General features: G+C 35.9%; 1 protein-coding gene across 1 annotated transcript; it reads left to right on the top strand.

The window, feature by feature from the left end:
- The first annotated feature begins 218 nt into the window (after positions 1-218).
- Positions 219-19,605, top strand: LOC100793613 (uncharacterized). Its single transcript, XM_006583801.4, has 15 exons — positions 219-675; positions 1,233-1,635; positions 1,724-1,901; positions 1,987-2,126; positions 11,472-12,303; positions 12,470-12,570; positions 12,883-13,027; positions 13,103-13,171; positions 13,307-13,352; positions 14,428-14,897; positions 15,716-15,795; positions 16,707-16,842; positions 17,348-17,537; positions 19,023-19,105; positions 19,236-19,605. Exons 1-15 carry the CDS (start codon positions 585-587, stop codon positions 19,341-19,343), a joined length of 3,072 nt encoding a protein of 1,023 aa, XP_006583864.2. The 5' UTR covers positions 219-584; the 3' UTR covers positions 19,344-19,605.
- Positions 19,606-20,297: the final 692 nt, after the last annotated feature.

The following is a 20,297-nucleotide window of genomic DNA, read 5'->3' as shown; positions in this document are numbered from 1 at the left end:
CTGTAATTTACTCAAAATAATTCTATTTGACTTTAACAAATTGTTTGGTGTGGATTGTGGTCACTAGAAAGAAAAGAGGAGACAAAATTCATTTTGTAAAAGATTAGTTCCTAACTATCAATTGAAGTTAAAATTAGCCTAATAAAAGAAAAACACGAAAAAGTAAAACAATACTAACAGCATAACAATCATAACAATATAAACTTATTAAACAAGGACTGAATTATTATTGCCAGAACGAGAACTGCAATTTATAATTTTCCAATACATAGGCTTAGAAACTTTGGTCCCGGGAAGGGAATCTTCACCATATGCCACTCACGTTATCTTTTCATCACACCTTCACCTTCGATCCTTCCTATGTCCAATTAATTGTTTAAGGAGAGACCAACTCATAAAGTCACAAAGAATATTACTATAAACATTTGGATTTAGGTGGTGGTGGTGGTGGTGGTGTATTTCAAATTCCAGCTGTTACTATTGTTGTTTTATCGAAAACCCAAATTCCCAAAGGAATCGAAATTGAAATCGAAGTGGGAACAGAGCAACACAGAGCGTGATTTGTTCCAATCGGTCGGTGGGCTATGGAGAGTGTGAATGATCTGATCCAAGAGGCCAAGCTCCGCACTCTCTGGTGGGCCCTCTGTATATTCGTCGTTTCCTATTTCCTAACTCGTAAGTATTTCTTTTCCTTTGATTAGTTTAGTTTTAGTGAATTTAGTGGATGAATCTCGTGTTTCCACTCTCAATTTTGATTTAATTTTTGAAATTGGTAGCTCCAGCTTTACCAATTTTGCTTGGTTAGCCTTTGTTAATGCTGCTTCAGCTCATTGGTACTAATGGCTATGACTTTGGGTTGTGGAATCTTATAGATGAACTGAACTCATTACATGTTTGTATGTTGACCTAGAAGGTTTAGCTCACTTGGTTGAACAGTGTGGGTGAGTCTGCGTGAGTTGTTGTAAACCCCAGGTACCCGAGTTCAATTCCTACGAATAACAAAAAATGTTTGTTTGCTAGTGTGTAAGTGGCTTACTCTATCTAATGTGGCTGTTTATGGTTTTGTTTTGGTTATGACTTCAATTGAGGAGTTCCTGTGATCTTGTCTTTTTTGTTAATAGGAAAGAAGGGACAAAATGGAGAATATATTATGATTGTCATTCAATTGATCTGCTTTTTTTTTTCCTTTCTTTGTACTCATGTTTGTTCTGTACGGTGATTATGTGTCGTAGATACTAGTAAATCAATGTGGATGAATGTACCCATGTCGATCCTATTTGTTGTGGGGCTGCGCATTCTTTTCAATAGGGTGGAGTTCCGTTGGAAGGTTCCACAGCCTAGACTGCAGACCTATCTATCTCATTTGGAGAAAAAGCAGTTGTCTCTGAATGATCCACGCCTCACTAGTTTGCCTCCCCCTGCGAAATGGAAGAGGAAAATTGATTCTCCTGCTGTGGAGGCTGCAATGAGTGATTTCATTGATAAGATTTTGAAGGATTTTGTGGTTGATTTGTGGTACTCAGAGATTACTCCAGATAAGGAGTTTCCGGAACAGATACGGGCAATAATCATGGATGTTCTAGCTGAAATATCAGGAAGGGTTAAAGAGATAAACCTGGTTGACTTGCTGACAAGGTATCTGGTTTTCCATCTCCTGTATTTGCTGCCTGAGAGAAAGTATTTTATAAACTACTAATTTTCTTATATTTCATTTACATTTCAGGGATTTAGTAGATTTAATAGGTGTTCACATAGAACTTTTCAGAAGAAATCAAGCTACTATTGGTGTTGATGTTATGAAAACATTATCTTCTGAGGAGCGGGATGACAGATTAAAATTCCATCTGTTGAATTCTAAGGAGCTTCATCCAGCACTAATATCTCCTGAGAGTGAGTGCAAGGTGTGAGTGGAGTGTTTTGATGTTATATTTGTTTCTTTTGAGAATTATGTCTTCTGTCTTATCTCATGAATGCTTTTTTTGTCAGGTTCTTCAGCGGCTAATGAGTGCTGTTTTAGCTACAGTACTAAGACAACGAGAAGCTCAGTGTCCTGTGATTCGTTCTATATCTCGGGAATTATTAACTTGCTTGGTAATGCAACCTATTATGAATTTGGCAAGCCCTGGGTATGTTGTTGAATATTTTGTCTTGTATTTTTTTTGTGATAATTCAATTTTGGGGAGGTGGATCATAGCAATATCTACTCTATGCAAGGATTAGTCCATTCACGATTTAAAGTATTGTGTGTTTTTTTAGAAAGTTAGTTTTTTTTTCTCTCTATTATTTGTTGAAATTATATTTAGGGCTTACTTAGTTAAGTAGGTTGAAAGTGGGAAGTTGCAAAATAGAGGACAGAATGATGATTATTTTCAAACAGTGTTATGGCCTTGAGTATGAATACATTTTATCGTCCACCTTCTCATATTTATGTTAGATCAAGCATGTGTAAAGTGATTTTGTTCCGTTCTGGCTTTGTGCTTATGAAGTTGTAGATTTAAAACTATTAGACTAGAAAAAAAGTGTGAGGTTATGGATCATAAGGTTGAAGGCTGAGAAGTGAAAGGGTAGCTACAGGGACAGTATCAAGTTTAATATAAGGACTAAAACAAAATATAAGGACTTGTGTATTAGCACATGGGTTGAGATATTTATGAACTAAGTCTGGCATATACTAATTGTAATCATTGTGTTTCCATTTTTAAACAATGGTTTTGGGTTTTCCACATCTTTCATATGTTAAACCCTCTTGTTTTATCCAAGAGAAATTTCTAAATTTAAAGATTTATATGTAGAGTTAAAAAGATTACTTTTGTGGAATTTAAGTTGGAGAGGTGAAAGAATCCCTTAAGAGGAGGAATAATGCTAAAGTTGTTGGTCCATATGGTATTCCTACTGAAGTTTGAAATGTGTAAGAGAACATTGTATCGTTTGGCTCACTAAGTTAGTTAATGAGATTTTTAGATCTAAGAAAATGTTAGATGAATTGAGTAGAATCACTTTGCTAGAACAAGTGAGATATTCAAAATTGTGTAAAGTCTAAATTACAAAGGTGTAAAACTTATGAGTCACACTAAGAAATTATAAGAAACAATGATTGAGCATAGATTAAGAAAAGAGACTAGGATTGTGGATAAACAATGTGGATTTGTGTCAGGAAGGTCTACAACAAAAGCTCTTTAACTTCTATGAGGGTTTATGGAAAGGTATTGAAGCAAAGGAAGAGACTTGCATATTATTTTTATTGATTTAGAAGAAACATATGATCAAGTGTCAATGGAATTGTTGTGGAAGGATTTGGGAAAGAAAGGTGTTTGCATGACTTATATTCATGCTATACTAGACATGTATAATGGGATAACTACTAGTATGAAAACTTCTAGAGATAAAACTAAGGACTTCCTATAAGGATAGGTTTACATCAAGATTTAGTCTTGAGTCCTTACTGGTTTAATCTGGTCTTAGATGTGTTTACCAGGGAGACACAAAAGTTTATTACTAAATGCATGTTTTCTGCAGATGATATAGTTAATTAAGAGATGGAGTTAATTTTAAACTTGAGCCTTGGAGACAAACATTGGAAGCAAATAGTTTTCACTTGAGTAGAAGTAAGACGTAGTATATGCATTGTAAATTCAGCAAGAACCTAGAGGAAAGTGACTTGGAGGTGAAAATTGGAGATGTCACACCATATGTTTCTAAGTTTAAGTATTTGGGATTAATATTACAAAATGATGGGGAAATAAATGATGTCATGGTGGTTAAAATGGTAAAGGGTGCCAGAGATTATTTGTGATCTGAAATACAAGTACAAAGAGAAGTTTTATTGCATTGGGATCTGACCAACTAAACTATACTCTGGCAGTGTTATATTGGGCTTTAAAAGGATGAGAAGAAAATAAGAGTAGCAAAAATGAGTATGTTAAGATAAATATCTGACCTCACAAGAAGGCACAGGATAAAAAATAATTGTATATGAGAAGATATTGGTGTGACACTAAAGGAATCAAAAAGAATTGCAGAGAACTGAAGTGAGGTGAAATTGTTGATTGTATTCAACCCAAGAGAAAGAAGATTGCACCTCATTTATATAGACAGTTACTCAACTGTAACTGTTAACTAACCTGAGTTAGTTAGTAACAGCTGTCACACAGCTGTCTTAACAGATTAACTAACTAACTATAGACTAACTACTAACTGTAGTTTAGCCTTTACAGATCAGTTAAAACAAAAAGAAAAGTAGACCAAGTAAATATACTCCTATACCCCCCGCAAGCTCATGAGGGGTTGGCAGAATGCTTTTCGACCACTCTGAGCTTGGTCCTGTATGTAGTAAAATTAGAAGGAATGAGAGCCTTTGTAAGAATATCAGCTCTTTGATCAACAGCTGGAACATGAACAACTTGAAGATGCTAGGCAATGACTTTCTCCCTGACAAAGATTAAATCAAGCTCCATATGTTTGGTGCGAGAGTGCATCACAGGATTGTGAGCAAGAGCTACTATGCTCATATTGTCACAAAAAGTAATAGGAGTTCCATGAGGAATATGAAGCTCAGACAATAGTGATCGGATCCATGTGACTTCTGCTGTAGCCAAGGCCAGACTACGATATTCAGCTTCTGTGCTGGACCTAGCAACCACAGGTTGCTTTTTAGACCACCAAGAGACTAAATTGGAGCCAAATAAAACTGCTGCTCCTCAAGTGGATCTTTTGTCATCTGAATCAGAAGCCCAGTCAGCATCACAATAAGCATGTAGAGAAAATGGAGGTCCAGTAGAGGAAGGAAGAAAGCTGAGTCCAAAATTAATAGTGCCTGCCAAGTATCTGAGGATTCTCTTTACTGCTGCCCAGTGTTGTTCAGTAGGATCAGACATAAATTGACAGACCTTGTTGACAGAAAAACTAATTTCAGGTTGAGTGATGGTTGCATACTGTAAGGCACCCACAATAGATCTGTACAGGGTGGGATCAGAAAAGGACTCATAGCCTAACTTAGTTAACTTGCAGCCACCAACCATTGGAGAAGAGATGGAATTAGCTTCATCCTTCTTGGTCTTAGTCAACAGGGTCTCTTATATACTTGGACTGAGTTAGAATGAGAGCATCATTAGGCTGAGGTCTTACTTCAATACCCAAAAAATAGTCCAGATTTCCTATATCCTTAAGAGAAAACTCAGAATTGAATTTAGTAACCAAGGATTTAATGAAAGTAGGATTGTTGCCTGTGACAATAATGTCATCAACATACACCAACATATAGATCACAGTGCTGGGTTCAGTGTAAATGAATAAGGAAGGATGACACTTGGTTGACCTGAAATGGTATTGAAGAAGAGTAGCCTTAAGCATGTCAAACCAAGCTCTAGGGGCTTGTTTTAAGCCATAGATATCTTTCTGCAGCTTGCACACGAGTGGCTTGTTGCTGTTTTTAAAACCCGGAGGTTGAGTCATGTAAATATCCTATTCAAGAATGCCATTAAGAAGGCATTGTTGACATCTAACCGTTGAAGACTCCATTTGTGAGTAATAGCAAGAGACAAAAGAATTCTAACAGTTACTGGTTTGATTATAGAAGAAAATGTCTCATAGTAATCATAACCAAGTTTCTGATGAAATCCCTTTGCTACAAGCCTTGCTTTGTACTTGTTGATAGTGCCATCAGGATTCTCCTTCACCCTAAACACCCATTTTCAGCCAATAGGAGCCCTAGATGGAGGTAGATCAGTAAGAGTCCCATGCCATTCTTCATCAAAGCCTCATACTCAGCCTTCATTGCTGCCAACCAAGTAGGATTGGAAAGAGCAGTTTTGGTGGACTTAGTCTCAGAATGAGCAAGAAGAATTGTAGGATGAAGCCTAGGCTTGACAACACTAGCTTTGGCTCTTGTGCACATAGAGTGCACATTATCATGTCTAACAAGAGCATTTTGAGAAGCAGGGACAGGAGCTACAGAAACAGTGGCAGGGGAAGATAAAGATACCTCAGCAGTAGTGACTTCAACATTGGATGATGCATCTGAAGAAACACTGGTGGAGTATTAGGTAATTCAGAATTTCCTTGTGGCAAAGGAGAAGAATTAGATGTTGATAAGGTTGGTGTTGTAGCTTCAGGTGAATTGACAGATGCTACAGCTGTTTGTGAAGCAGTAGCAGATAGGCATGGCACCCGCGCGGGGCAAGGTGTCCCTGAACCTTACCCTGTTCCCCGTTCCCGTCCCCGCTCCCATGGTGGGGGTATTTTTTGCCCCGTCTCCATTCCTCGACTCCCCGTGGGGACCCCGTTTTATATTAAAAAATGTAAAAAATTATAAAAAAAATATAATTTTTTTTTATCTCAATTTTTCAACAATAATAGATTTAAGGTTTAATTCTAAGTTTAAAACATGACTAAAAATACCAAAATAAATCAATAATAATAGTAATAAAATCACACAAGCATAAAAGCATCCAAAAAATATCCAAGTACACATTAATGTTACAGTATTACACAATAAAAACAATAAAACTAGCATAACATTAAAAGTCTTTTTTTACTAAAAGTATTTTTTTACTAAAAGTATTTTTTTTACTAGTAAAATACTATATTAAGCCTTATATTTATGTTATACATATTATAAGTTATGAGGGTATGTAAGTAAAATTTTATATATGCGGGAATACGGGGACCCTGCGGGGAGCATAGTCCCCGTCCCCGAATTAGCTACGGGGGATTTTTCATCCCCATTCTCGTCCCCGCGAGGAATTTTTCCACGACCGCAGGGCCCCGAATGGGGCAGTCCCCGCGGGGATCCCCGAATTGCGGGGAGAATTGCCATGCCTAGTAGCAGAGGGTGTTGGGGCAGCTGGACGAGGAGACTGTAGCACAGTTAAAGTGTTGGGATGATTAACCCTGGTTGAAATAGTCTGATCTGATTCACCCATCAAGGAAGGAAAGGAAAACCTGATTTCATTGAAAATTACATCTTTGGAGATGTATATTCTGCCATCTGCAGTAAGGAATTTATAGCCTTTGAGAAAGAGAGTAACCCAAAAATATACATTCTTGACACCTTGGTTCCAGCTTGTGTTGACTATAAGGCTTGAGAAGAGGAAAACAGGCACATCCAAAAACTTTGAGGGATTTGTAATCTGGTAGCTTTTTTTTTTTTTATCAGCAAAGATAATATATATATATATATATATATATATATATATATATATATATATATATATATCTGAGTACCAGAGGTACAAAGATTACATAGTTGTGATTGTCCATGCAATCGGTTCCAAGTATCAGACTTAATACAGTCTCGATAGGAACCAAAAGCTGTCTACATATATGAGTCTATAACCTACTGATGTCCTATGACTGCTACCCTCGACTGATAAACAAAACCTTCTATAAGATTACTTGACCATTGATTAAAGTGGGTTACAAAATCAGTCTCCAAATTTCTAAGCCATGTCCAAAGTAAGAATGTTGCATCATCCAACAGTTTGTTGCCATTGAAGGTGTCATTGGAAAAAAGTATGTTGTTTCTCTGCTGCCATATGATTCATGTCAAAGCCAACCACCAGCACTTCCACCTGTTAACCCTTATTCCATCAGCCAAACCAAATACATGTTGAAGGAAATGCTGCCTTGGATTTTGCAGGAAAGCACCTAGGATGTTCACCCAAGACAAAGATTCCCACCATATAGGAAGGATTTTGCTGCAATGAAAAAATAAATGGGCTGCATCCTCCTCCATGTTCCTGCAGAAAGGGCATAGCATATCATTAATCTCAACCTGTCACCTTTGCAAATTTGTTTTTGTTGGCAATCTATCTCTAATTAACCTCCATGCGAAGACTGAAATTTTGCTTGGAATCTTTAATTTTCATAATTCCTCAAAAACTCCGTCATGACTCTCCTCTATTGTTTCCCCCCTCAACATATTATAAGCACTTTGTAATCTGGTAGCTTGTGAAACAGTCTTTGATAAGGCACTTCATTTTGAATTGCTGAGGAAGGAAGTCTGTTTATTAGGTAAACACTAGAAATGACTGCATGATCCCAATAGTCAAGTGTCATTGAGGCCTGAGACAACATAGTTAAAGCTGTTTCCACTATGTGTCTGTGTTTCCTCTCTACAACACCATTCTGATGGTGTCTATGAGGACAAATCAGTCGATGCATAATACCAAGATCTGGAAGATACTTAGAGAAAGGCCTATATTCACCTCCCCAATCAGACTGAACAGCTTTGATAGGTAGGTTAAATTGAGTTTTAACCATTGTTTGAAACTGTTTAAAAATAGCTAGAGTGTCTGATTTACTTTTGAACAAGTACAGCCAAGTAAATCTTGTGTAGGCATCAACAAATGTTGCATAATATTTGTAACCATTGCTGGACATAATAGGAGAGGGACCCCACAAATCAGTATAGATAAGTTCAAATGGAGTTGAATAGACACTAAGAGAAGGGGAGGAGGGAAGTCTATGGGATTTACCAATGCAACAATGTTAACAAAAGTCAGAACCTGTTTTATTGATAATGGGCAGATTACAAAGTTTGAATACAAGTTTCATAGTATCAACAGAAGGATGTCCTAATCTAGAATGCCAAGTGGCAAAAGATGTAGAACCACTAGAAACTGTATTTACAACAGAAGCATCATTGATTCCTTTTACAGAATTCAAAACAGAATTTGAAGATGCTCTGAAGACAGGTTCTGAAACATCAGATGAATTGGTATTGACAGTGATATGAGATTTGAGTGGCAGTCTAGATGACTGAAGAAGATTAAGGAATTGGTTAAGGCCATCAGCACGAACCAACACTTGAAGCAGGACCTCTTTAGAGACCTGAGATTTGACCAGGCAAAACTGAGAATGAAACTCAAAAAACACAAATTATCTATACAAAACTGACTGACACTCATCAAGTTTTTGGTTATAGAAGGAACAAATAACAGGTTATTAAGAACAAGAGGAATTTGAGAGTTAAAAGGAGATTTAAAGGAAGTTACACCTGAGAAATTGATGTTTAACCCCTGACCATTACCAATAATAATTTGATCTGGTCCTTCAAAGGGTGTGGTCTGTTGCTGACCAAAAAAAAAAGGGTGTGGTCTGTTGAATATTCTGAGAGACATTGGTAACATGGTGAGATGCATCTGAATCTGGATACCAGTTTTGTGAAGAGGATTGAGCACTGGTTAGATGGGCTTTGGGTGGAGGATTGTTGTATTGAGGTGGGGCATTCTGATATAAAGGCTGATTGGAATGCTAATTAGGATATGAATTGGAAGATTGGATGGGATATTTGTTTGAATGTTGGTTATTGGGATACTGGTTTGGGTACTGGTTTTAATATTGGTTTGGGATTTGGTTAGAATACCACTGTTGATTGGGATTTTGGTTTGAGTTGGAGTACTGATTCTGGTTTGGACAGTTCATTGGTCGAGTAGGGACATAGTTATCATCATGCCTGTAATAACGGTAGGAAGCCTCATGTCCATATTTATGACAGATTTGACACTGAATGTTAGAGAACTGACCACCATGACCCCCACGGCCATCACCATAGCCGTGACCACCACCGCAGCCACCACGAGTTGCGGCCACCTCCACGGCCATTGTTGAGAAAATGATTACCTCCACTGTAGTTGTTGTAGGTTGAATCAGTGTTCAGAGCAGCACTGTGTTGAGTCTGAGCAGCATTAGCTTGTGGCTCTGCAGTAGTGGTGGAACACATCTGCTGCGGGGAGTTGGGGATAAAATTAGGTTTTGATGTTTCAGTGAGATTGATTGAAGCAATCGATTTCTTGTGAGACTTTTCAATGCGAATCTCATGAGCAAGGAGAGTTTTGACTTCATCAATAGTGAGAGGCTCCAATCGACAACTGATAAGCGTAACCAGTGACTCAAACTCATCCAGTAGTCCATCAAGATCGATATCAACATGTTCAATAGCCAGAACAAAATCTCCAATAGATGAAAGCGAATCGATCAAGGTCTGAATGCGAATTAGATATTCAAAGATCGAACGATTATCTAGCGAAATGTTACGAAGATCATTACGAAGATGCTTCTTCTTTGCACGAATGATAGATTGAAAGTGTCAATGAAGCTTATTCCAGACATGCTAGGAGGACTTACAACTGATGAGTCTAGCGAGAACTTCACCGGAAAATCATGGATTGAAGCCATGATAGCAGAAGTTGATCTTGTTGTTCCCAAAGCAGAAACTCAGGAGAGACATTACCAGCATCACAATCAGCTAGAGAAGCATATCACAGTGGAATTTGTGGATTTATGAGGAGATAGTGAAGACGGTGGCCTTTGATCACAGGCTCAACTTGTTGACACCACAGCAAATAGTTGGAATTCGTGATTTTTTCCAAGATCAAATGGGAGATATCTTTCGCTGTTGCAATGGAGGAAGTGACGGCGACTGGTGTAGCAGCGTCTGCATTGACCGGAATCGCGTTCACCAGAGTTGCATTATGCACCGGAACTTCATTGGTCACCAGCGGTGGCAGAGGAGGGTTGTTAGAAGTGGAAGCCATGAAGAAAAGCTAAGGATCGAACACTAGCTCTGTGATAGCATAAAGGAATCTAAAAGAATTGCAGAGAACTAAAGTGAGGTTAAATTATTGATTTATTCAACCCAAGAGAAAGCAGATTACACCTCATTTTATATAGACAGTTACTCAACTGTAACTTTTAACTAACCTGAGTCTGTTAGTGATAGCTGTCACACAGCTGTCCTAACAGATTAACTAACTAACTATAGATTAACTACTAACTGTAGTTTAGCCTTTACAGATCAGTTAAAACAAAAAGAAAAGTAGACCAAGTAAGTATACTCCTATAGACACCTATTAAGAAAAAGATGATAAAAAATTGGTTAAGGTAGTTTGAACATGTGTAAAGGTCATTGAAGGCACCGACAAAGAGAATAAATTGTATGATTTTTAACTATGTGAAAAGAGGTAGAGAGAGGCCAAGAAGGACATTGGAGAAAACTATTAAAAGAAATCCCATGGTGAATACTATCCTTGAGAATTTGGTTTTTAACTAAGCCAAATGATGTTGTGCGATTCATGTAGCCAACTTTACCTAGTAGGATATGGTTATTGTTATTTTTTGTTTTATGTAGAGTTAAAAAGGTAAAGTATTGGAAAAAACTGAAGTCCTACATCGGCTAGAGATAGTGTCAAGATAAAGTATATAAGTGGGGGGCAACCCTCACCCTCTGAGCTAGCTTTTGGGGTTGAGTTAGGCCAAAACCCACATTCTAAGATAAAGCATATTGTTTAATTGTGACAATTGAAAATATTTTATGCACAAATATTGTAGAGCATTTGCTTCTTAATTATACATTATATGGTCGGTCACTCAGTCATCTACGAGACTGGAAAAGTTGGAGTAGCATTTTAACTGCATTTCTTTATAATTTTTGCAATTCCTGTTCATGATACTATGTTTATCTTGATGATCAGGTATATTAATGAACTGATTGAATCTCTTCTACTTCTCTTTAATGATGATGGTACGCAAGGGATGGGCAGTGATCAGTCAACTAATGTAGCAAGTCACCATCATGGTCATTCTGTTGCCAGTGAGGGTGGACACAACAATCTCACAGCCTCTAATAAGCATCCATCTTTAAATCAAGGAACTGGTATGATATTGGCTAAAACGAGTGATCAGGGAGGGACATTGTTACAAGATAGCATTCTCCATCAAGATTCTTCACAAGTCAGGCCTGCTGATTGGGCACGAATGTTGGAGGTTGTAAATCAGAGGAGAACTGAAATTCTTATGCCTGAGAATCTTGAGAACATGTGGACAAAGGGAAGGAATTACAAAAGGAAAGAGAACAAAATTATCAAAACTGGCTCTCAGGATCTTCCTGCAAAGAGTCCATCTACAGACAGTTCACTGCCTCATAGAAAATTGGCTCAGGAAACATCAGCAAGTAAACGTGGAAAGTATGAAGTTGCAGAGGGGAAGTCTTCTCTGCCACCATTGCCTGTCATGGGTTCAGCTCCCCTGCAAAATGTTGGAGATGCAAAAAGTTTAGAATCTTCTAAAAACCCTGACAAAGAATTATCTATTGTGGGAGATCTTGCTTCTGATGGTTATAAAAGCCCGCTGAAGAGGTCGAGTAGTGCTTCTTCCTTAGGAATCCTATCTAATAAAGAAGACTCCATAATTTCAGAATTTTTCAACCCGGAATTTGAGAGGCACAGTGAAGGATTTCGGGGAAAGAGTTCTTCTGATATGATTGTTAGGAAAGAAGGGCCATTAGTTCCTAAGCTCCGGTGCCGGGTATGCACTTTTGGCTGTAATAGTTTTCAGATATAGTATTCTAAATACTGTTAATGATAGATATAGAATCTCTTTGGTAAGTTGGCATAACCTTTTATAAATTAGAATGGATTTGAGTTCTGTTGGTACTCGTTGATTGTTGTTTTTGTCTACTCAAATATTGCAGGTTGTGGGAGCATATTTTGAGAAAATTGGGTCCACATGTTTTGCTGTTTATTCAATTGCAGTGACTGATGCACAAAATAAAACTTGGTTTGTAAAAAGAAGGTTTACTTCTTTCATACATTTTTATAATAGCAGTAGTAAACAATTTACATTTAAAATTTGAAATTTAATACAGACAATTTAATTAGAACTTGCTTTATACAAGGTGTGATTTATTTACTTTCAAGTTCTAAGATCTCACCATAAATAAAATGCAAGGATCACTAAATTGTATTTTTTGTCTAATCTTTCTCTTTCCCTATTGAGTTTAACTACTCACCATAGAGAATAAATATGTTCAAGTCTCAAAATTGTTTTATTCCATCTTTATATTTGTGCTTTGACTCAGCCATAATTTCTCTTGGTGATATTCAGATACAGGAATTTTGAGCGGTTGCATCGGCATCTTAAAGATATTCCCAATTACACATTGCATTTGCCTCCTAAAAGGATATTTTCCTCAAGCACAGATGATGCCTTTGTACATCAACGTTGCATTCAACTTGATAAATATCTCCAGGTATCTTATTCCTTATCTAAAAAAGGTTCTTAAGTTTCCCTTTGTACTATTTTTATTAATTACATCTTGCTACAGGATCTCCTGTCAATAGCTAACGTAGCCGAACAACATGAAGTATGGGATTTCTTCAGTGTTTCCTCAAAGGTGTGCTTTTGCTTGGTATTTCTTATCATAACTTCTGACAAGGGACTTTACACAATTTTCTCTTCGTACTTTTGGATGTCAAAAATGACAATCTAAGATCTAACAAACTATTTTTGTTCTGTTTTACCCCTGAAGAACTACTCATTTGGGAAATCTCCTTCGGTGATGAAGACCTTGGCAGGTATCTGGTTCTATGTTCTGACATTTTGGTTTTATGTCATATTCCGTGCTCAGGCTATAGCTATTCTATGTATGGTGGCCCCTCCTGTTAATCTTCTGAGTTAATGGAATTTTTATTGGCAATTCTGTTTTTAAAATTTTTGAAGTCCTTAAACTTTTGAAAGTCTGATTACCATTTAAAAACAATTAAACAAAGGATTGATTACACCAACCTGGCGACCTCTCCTGAGGTTAGCAGCAAATACACTTATACTTCGCTTGTTTCATAAATTACACACACTTCCCTTTAACATCCCTTGCTTTGCTATTTTTAAGGGTACTATGTGTATGGTTTGTACATAAAAAATAAGGGATGCAGGTGTAACTTATTAAAAATAAAAGGTAAAAGGTGTCAGCGTCGTTGCATAAGAATAATATAAAAAATAAGGGATGTAGTTGAAACTTTTTAATCAAGTAGGGTAGGTGTAATTACCACTAACCTTAGGGTAAGTTAGTTTAATTATCCCTAAAAAGAAAAATTGAATAGAAGTGGTAGAAAAAGCTTCCTGCTGTACCAACGTGTGTCTTTTCTGTGTTATTTGTGGACTCAAGCCCATGAGGTTGAAGCTTTTCTGTCATTATTGTGGGTTGATTGGGCAGGATAGGGGCTAGTTAGCTATTGCATTGTATTATCTGATAAAACTTTTTTGTTGAAATTATATGTGGCTCTTCTATGTCTGACTGTCTGTTATAGCTGCAGTTTTTTCATTGGATGTCAAAAGTGTTTATTGTAGAAAATTCTGTCAATGAATTATTCATCCCTAGATGATAGAAAATGTTTTGCATGAAGAGCTTTTTAATACCTTTTGTAATATGGACTGAATTGGTATGTAACTACTTATAAGATGATTGTGTTACAGGAAAAAAAATGTCATTTTCTTATTCTAAAACCAGTCCTTTGTTTTTTTATGGTATTTAGTATTTGTGTTTTAACTTAATCCTAATCTGAAAAAGGTGTTTTAAATTTAGATTTTTATTGTATTTTATTTTTGGTCTATTGATTCCAAATTCAATGTTTTAATTTTTTATATTAACAGTCAATGTAGATGATGCTATGGATGATATTGTACGCCAGTTTAAAGGGGTTTCAGATGGTTTAAGGCGAAAAGTTGTTGGTTCATCATCCCTCATCAATGAGGGATCTGCTACATCTAATACCACATGGAATTTGTCCTGGAATGCAGATGAAATTGACAAAAGCATTCCGAGGCAAAGTACTGCAGAAAGTGTGTTTAGCTCTGATAATGAGGAAGGTGAAAAGAACAATTTTGACCGTGAGAATATTGATAGAGCAGTAGCACAAGATAGTGGGTTGCATTCTGACAATGCATTGATCTCAAAGGGCAACTCATCACGAATAAACAATTGTGATGAAGAGTCCAGCAACTTGGAATTTGATAGAAAGCATGATATGGTGGTTGAAGCTAGGGTTGGCAATGATATTCCTGCTACAAATTTCATTCTGGTTCATGGTAATTTGGAGGATCCAGTTGGAGTGCCACCTGAGGTCTGTGTAGTCAGCTGAGTTTTCTTTTCTGGTTTACAAATTGCACTTTAGCTGTTGATTGAGAAACTCGGTTCTTTGCTCTAGTACTTACTGCTGTATGCTTAGTTTATTTATTAGGTCATTGTTTTTGGTACTAAGATGCTGGCTAGAATACTGCCCACTTGGTCAAGCTGGGAATAGCATTTATAACTGAGTCTGAGACATGATGCAAACCATAGAACGATAGAACATAATACTTCTGTTGCTCTCTTATCTTCCTTTTTGAAAAAATAGTAATTTCTTAAAAAGTAAGAAAAGATTCTGTACTTTTACTGAGTTTATTCATTAGTTTGCTAAAAGCTGGTTTTACTTTCTTGGGCTTTTGTGTCTGCCATAGGTGTATCCACCAAATATTTTAAGAAGCTGAGCTATTATCAGGCATCCTAGCTTTCATAGACTTGTTCAGTTCTTCAAGATCCTGATACCTCAAATATGTACCAAACCTTTTGAAAAGAAAGTTTTCTGTAACTTTTTCTATCATGAAGTAAAAACGAGAAGCATGAATCGAACATATTGGTGTTCAAAAACATTTTGGAAACATGCTTGGTGATCTACTGTAGCTCCTCTCTCATTTTCCCTTTCTCTCCTTCTAGGGGGAAGTATAATGGTTTGAGAACCAGAAGAAATCAGGACTGAATTTTTACTTAGGATTTTGTGAAACAGAATATTGTCAGGATCGTTTCATTTTCTCTTCATTCTTTGATGAGAACCCTTTCTTTTTCTCTGGTTTAAAAGACATATTATGAACATTAATACGTTTGATATTTTTCTCTTTGCAGTGGGCCCCGCCTAATGTTAGTGTCCCCATTTTGGATTTGGTTGACAACATATTTCAGCTTAATAAAAGAGGCTGGATAAGGTATACTAATCTATTTGGTTGTTCTGTAATTTTCAAGTCAGTAACTTCTAGAAATAATGTCTGTAACTTCCAAAAAATTTAATCTTATACCAATTTGCAGAAGCTTCTTTTGATGTTTATTTTAGGTGTTTTTCTAGATTACAAGTTATCTTAATATACCATGTGATTTTGCATGTTGTTAGAGACAAAATTATTCCTCAACTTGCATTGCACCTAGCAGCTCATGATTTTAGAATATCAGGTTCCTTGAATGAGAGACTGATCCTTGCACCCTTTCATTATTAAAATTTAGCACAGCATAGTGACGATTGTTCAACTTATGCTTTGTCGATGTGTCAAATGCCAGAAGGGATCCATCTCCCCCCTCCTCTGTCAAACACTGCAAATGGTCAGGTTCTTCTGGTATAAAAAACCAGGAGCATATAAAGATTCTATTTGATAATTCAGAGTTTAATATTCAAGTTAAGGTTCTGCGAGGTGAAGAAGAAAGACTTTTGATGTAGACTTAGGTTCTCTGTTTGTTATAAACCTATCTAGACTTTTGGTCTACATCAATTCTCTCAAATTTATACTTGAATACTATACCCATAATTATCAAGGACTTTTCTTTTTACCCATGGCTTCCACTCTTGCTTCCCTCAGTCCTTCTCTATTTATTGATAGAATTTTAGAGTGTTACCCTTTACCACTTTCGTTCCTTTATCCCCTGATTTGAAATGAATAATTTACCGATTAAGCTGCTCATGTTAGCTTCTTTTTTTATTATAACCATCATTTATAGCATGCCTTAAATTTTGTTTCTTAAGCTAAATGGTCTCTGACCGTACAAAATATTAAGTATCATTACACTGTCAATTTGTTTAATTTCTAAGACTTAAAAGTTGCTAATGTTGTCATTTATGTTCATGCAGAAGGCAGGTCTATTGGATTTCAAAACAGATATTACAGTTGGTGATGGAAGATGCAATTGATGATTGGCTTCTGAGACAGATTCATTGGCTCCGGAGAGAGGAAACTGTTTCCCAAGGGATTCGGTGGGTCCAAGATGTAAGAATTGAACCTAATTTTTAAACATCTTTTACGGATGCATTGTATGCCAACTCACAGAAATGAAGCTTTTAATACAAATTAAAAGTAGTAAAAACTAGGCCTAGTTGGTTGTCTATGGCCTGATTAAAAAATAACTATTTTTCTGTTTGATAGTGCATCTAAAGCACTGGATATAGTTGTAATGGGCTAATCATGTTCTGAGTTTTCAAACGATTAAATAAAATTTTGCATTAGGAAGTGATATCTAATTATCAATACATGTCCTTTTTATCTTTTATGTTTTTGTTTGGTCAAAAGAAAGTCAATTCGCTAATTGCTAGTCTTGATGAGTCAAAGATTGCTGATGAAGGGCTAAACTCTTGTGCGGAAATTTCTTTATTATAAATTATAGTTACCACTCAAATTTGGATGGAATTATCTCCAGGCAATAAGAAAAAAATAAAAATTATAGAATAATTTACACTGGATTGTGCAAATCTTTCATGTGTGCTCATGCTTTCAGGTCCTGTGGCCCGGTGGTACATTTTTTTTAAGAGTAGGGACTCCCCAGATAATTAGTGACAGTGATAAAAAACCTTCTCCAACAATGAGCAGATCTGGTGGAAACAACATCACGAAATCTGAGTCAGGATCTTTTGAGCAAGAGCTCGAGGCTGCTCGTAGAGCAAGTGACATCAAGAAACTGCTATTTGGTTAGTTTTATTTCCTGTAGAACCCTATGTTGATTAATTTGAGATTGATTGTTAGATATTCTTCCACTTCAAAGTTTTTTTTAACAGCGTTGGTATTTTGTATGGATTTTGATTAAATTAAAGCTAACTAATCACGCTTTAAGTTAACCATAAGAGAGAAAATTTATCACCAATCACGTTTCAGAATATGCTAGGTACCAATTTTGTATTTCTATCAAGTGTTTTACATTATTTAATCTTCTTTCCTCTATACAACACTAACAATAGTCTCATCCGACTAGGTGAGGTTAGTTACATGAAACATATGATGCCATTGAAGTCAGTTAAAAATCAAATTGTCAAAGATATTATTGACCATAAGATCTCTTTTGATAATTCTCTTATGTCCTTTGTTTTCCGTTATCCCTTTTCACACCGTTAAAATTCATGTGATCTACTTTCCTCACCGTTGTCTCTAGTGACATTCTTTGCATGTGTCAAAGCCACTTTAAGTGATTTTCTGTCGGCCTTTTCTGGATAGGTGCTGCACCAATATTTTCCCATTCTGTATCCTATCGTTTCTTGTATGATCATACATCTATCTTAACATAATTTCTGCTATTCCTACTTTTTTTATCTTGTTATCCCAAACTCCAACATTCATTACCATAAAGTATAGCTGGTCATATATAAATACGATAAAACTTTCTTTTGAGCTTTATAGGTACTTTAAGGTCACAAATAACCTTTGATGTTTTTCTTCATTTTAACTGCCAAGGTTATATACTGTGTGTGACAGTGTTAATTTCCCCATCATTTTGTACTATTAATCTTCTTTTGTGTTGATTTCCTCTTTCTTCAAAGATTAGTGCTCAAACACGCTGTTATCTTTCACTAATTTGTACTGTTGACACCTCAGTTTATCTGTTGTAGTCACACTCCCCGTTATTTAGTTGTTTGGTTATTAGACATTTTCAATATACCCTTTTTTCAAATTGAATACAAAAAAAAAAAGTAATATAATAGTTTGTCAAAGGTTTAAATTGTTAATCTAGTTGTTACTTCATAGTGCTAAAAACAAATAAATTCATATAAATTCTAATCAAATTAGTAGTGCTATTTAGATTAAAATTGAATAACAGCTAAACTTCACATAATCACACTTCACACGTAATTAATTAAAGAATGGGATCAGTGTAATTGCAAGTTTACAATGATTGGAGAGGTAGACGAGAAAGTTAGATAAAGTTACAGCATGCATTTATTTTTCCCTCTACATAACTTAGATGCACATCCCACTTATGGAATTTGTTGGCCCTTAATATTCTGGGGAATTTATAATGGCATAGTTGCTGTAGAAGGTCTTTGAATGTTATGGTACTTCCATGTTCCATGTTCTTCATTCAGTCTTTTTAGAATCTTATGTTGATTTAAGTGAGAACAGCGGGTGCCATTGCCAGAATTACATTCCCAGACTTTGACATATAAAGTTTCCATTCTTACCAGATGGAGCTCCAACAACTCTAGTCAGCTTAATCGGCCATAAGCAGTACAGACATTGCGCCCGGGATATATACTACTTTAGTCAGGTTAAATCCCTGTCCCATACCATAGCTGTATTCACTTGGTCCAAACTTCTTTCTTGTGTTTGCTATGATCTTTCTCTTATCCACTTGAAAAAATTTCTGCTAATAATTCTATCATCTTCTTGTGTTTTAGTCTAATATATGTGTGAAGCAACTTGCTTATGCAATTTTGGAACTTGCACTTGTCTCCATCTTTCCTGAGATTCGGAATGTTGTGGAGAGTATTCACCAACCTGTATAGAGTTCTTCTATATGACATGTGGTATGGCCAGCATATATGAATGAAATTGGGAAGAACACGTTTTGGTATTCACCAACACAAGCATCGACCAATGGTTTTGTAACTATGTCCCAACTGTATAAAACATAGGTTTAGGGCGTGTACAGAAACAATTGTTTTGTGGGATTCATTATGCTTTGTCAAGTCAAGGCATACCCCATTGTCTCGGGGATTTTGTATATTGTTACAGACTCGAGAAATGCATCTAGTGAGTATTCTTTTATTTGTTCATCGTTGGGATACGACTCATACGAGGATTTTTTTTTATTTGGTTAACTTTTTGCTTCCTCAATAGATACCATTATGGGATAAATACTTATTTTAAGTTAGGGTTGGCCAGGGACAACTTGCACCTGAAGTTTACTGTAGTGACACTGTTCATAAGCCTCTCTTTTTTTTCGTTTTCATTTCTTATTTAATCTTTTCTTTTAATTGTACAAATACAATGAAAATAGATTGCAATTTTTCGAAAGATATTTTTTTATCTTAATCTAATTTTATAGCATTATTTAAAATTGTGTAATACAAAATTATGATGTTAATATTTTACATTCGAATACAAGAAAAATGAATGAATAATATAAAAAAAAGGTTTAAATATATTTTTGATCTTTAATATATACTTGAATTTTGAGTTTGTTCCCTAATAATTTTTTTTGTTGCATTTGTTCCTGATATTTGAAATTTTTTGTTTTAGATGTCTGTGTCCATTAAATATTTGATGACACAATTTGTGGTGGTTCAAAATCATTAGTATTTGATTCAAAAACAAATTAAAAATAATTTTTTTCTTTTTCTTATTACATCCTTCTTTTTCACTTCTCTTTCTTCCACCTTCTTCTCTTTATTCCTCCTAAATGAAAACTAAGGAAATCGCATCATTGCACGATCATTCACGCATCGTGAACCCATCCA

This window comes from Glycine max, chromosome 7 (genome assembly GCF_000004515.6).
Source record: "Glycine max cultivar Williams 82 chromosome 7, Glycine_max_v4.0, whole genome shotgun sequence".
NCBI classification, from domain to species: Eukaryota; Viridiplantae; Streptophyta; class Magnoliopsida; order Fabales; family Fabaceae; genus Glycine; species Glycine max.
Note: the sequence above shows the minus strand (reverse complement) of the source record. Positions and strands in the feature narration are given on the sequence as shown.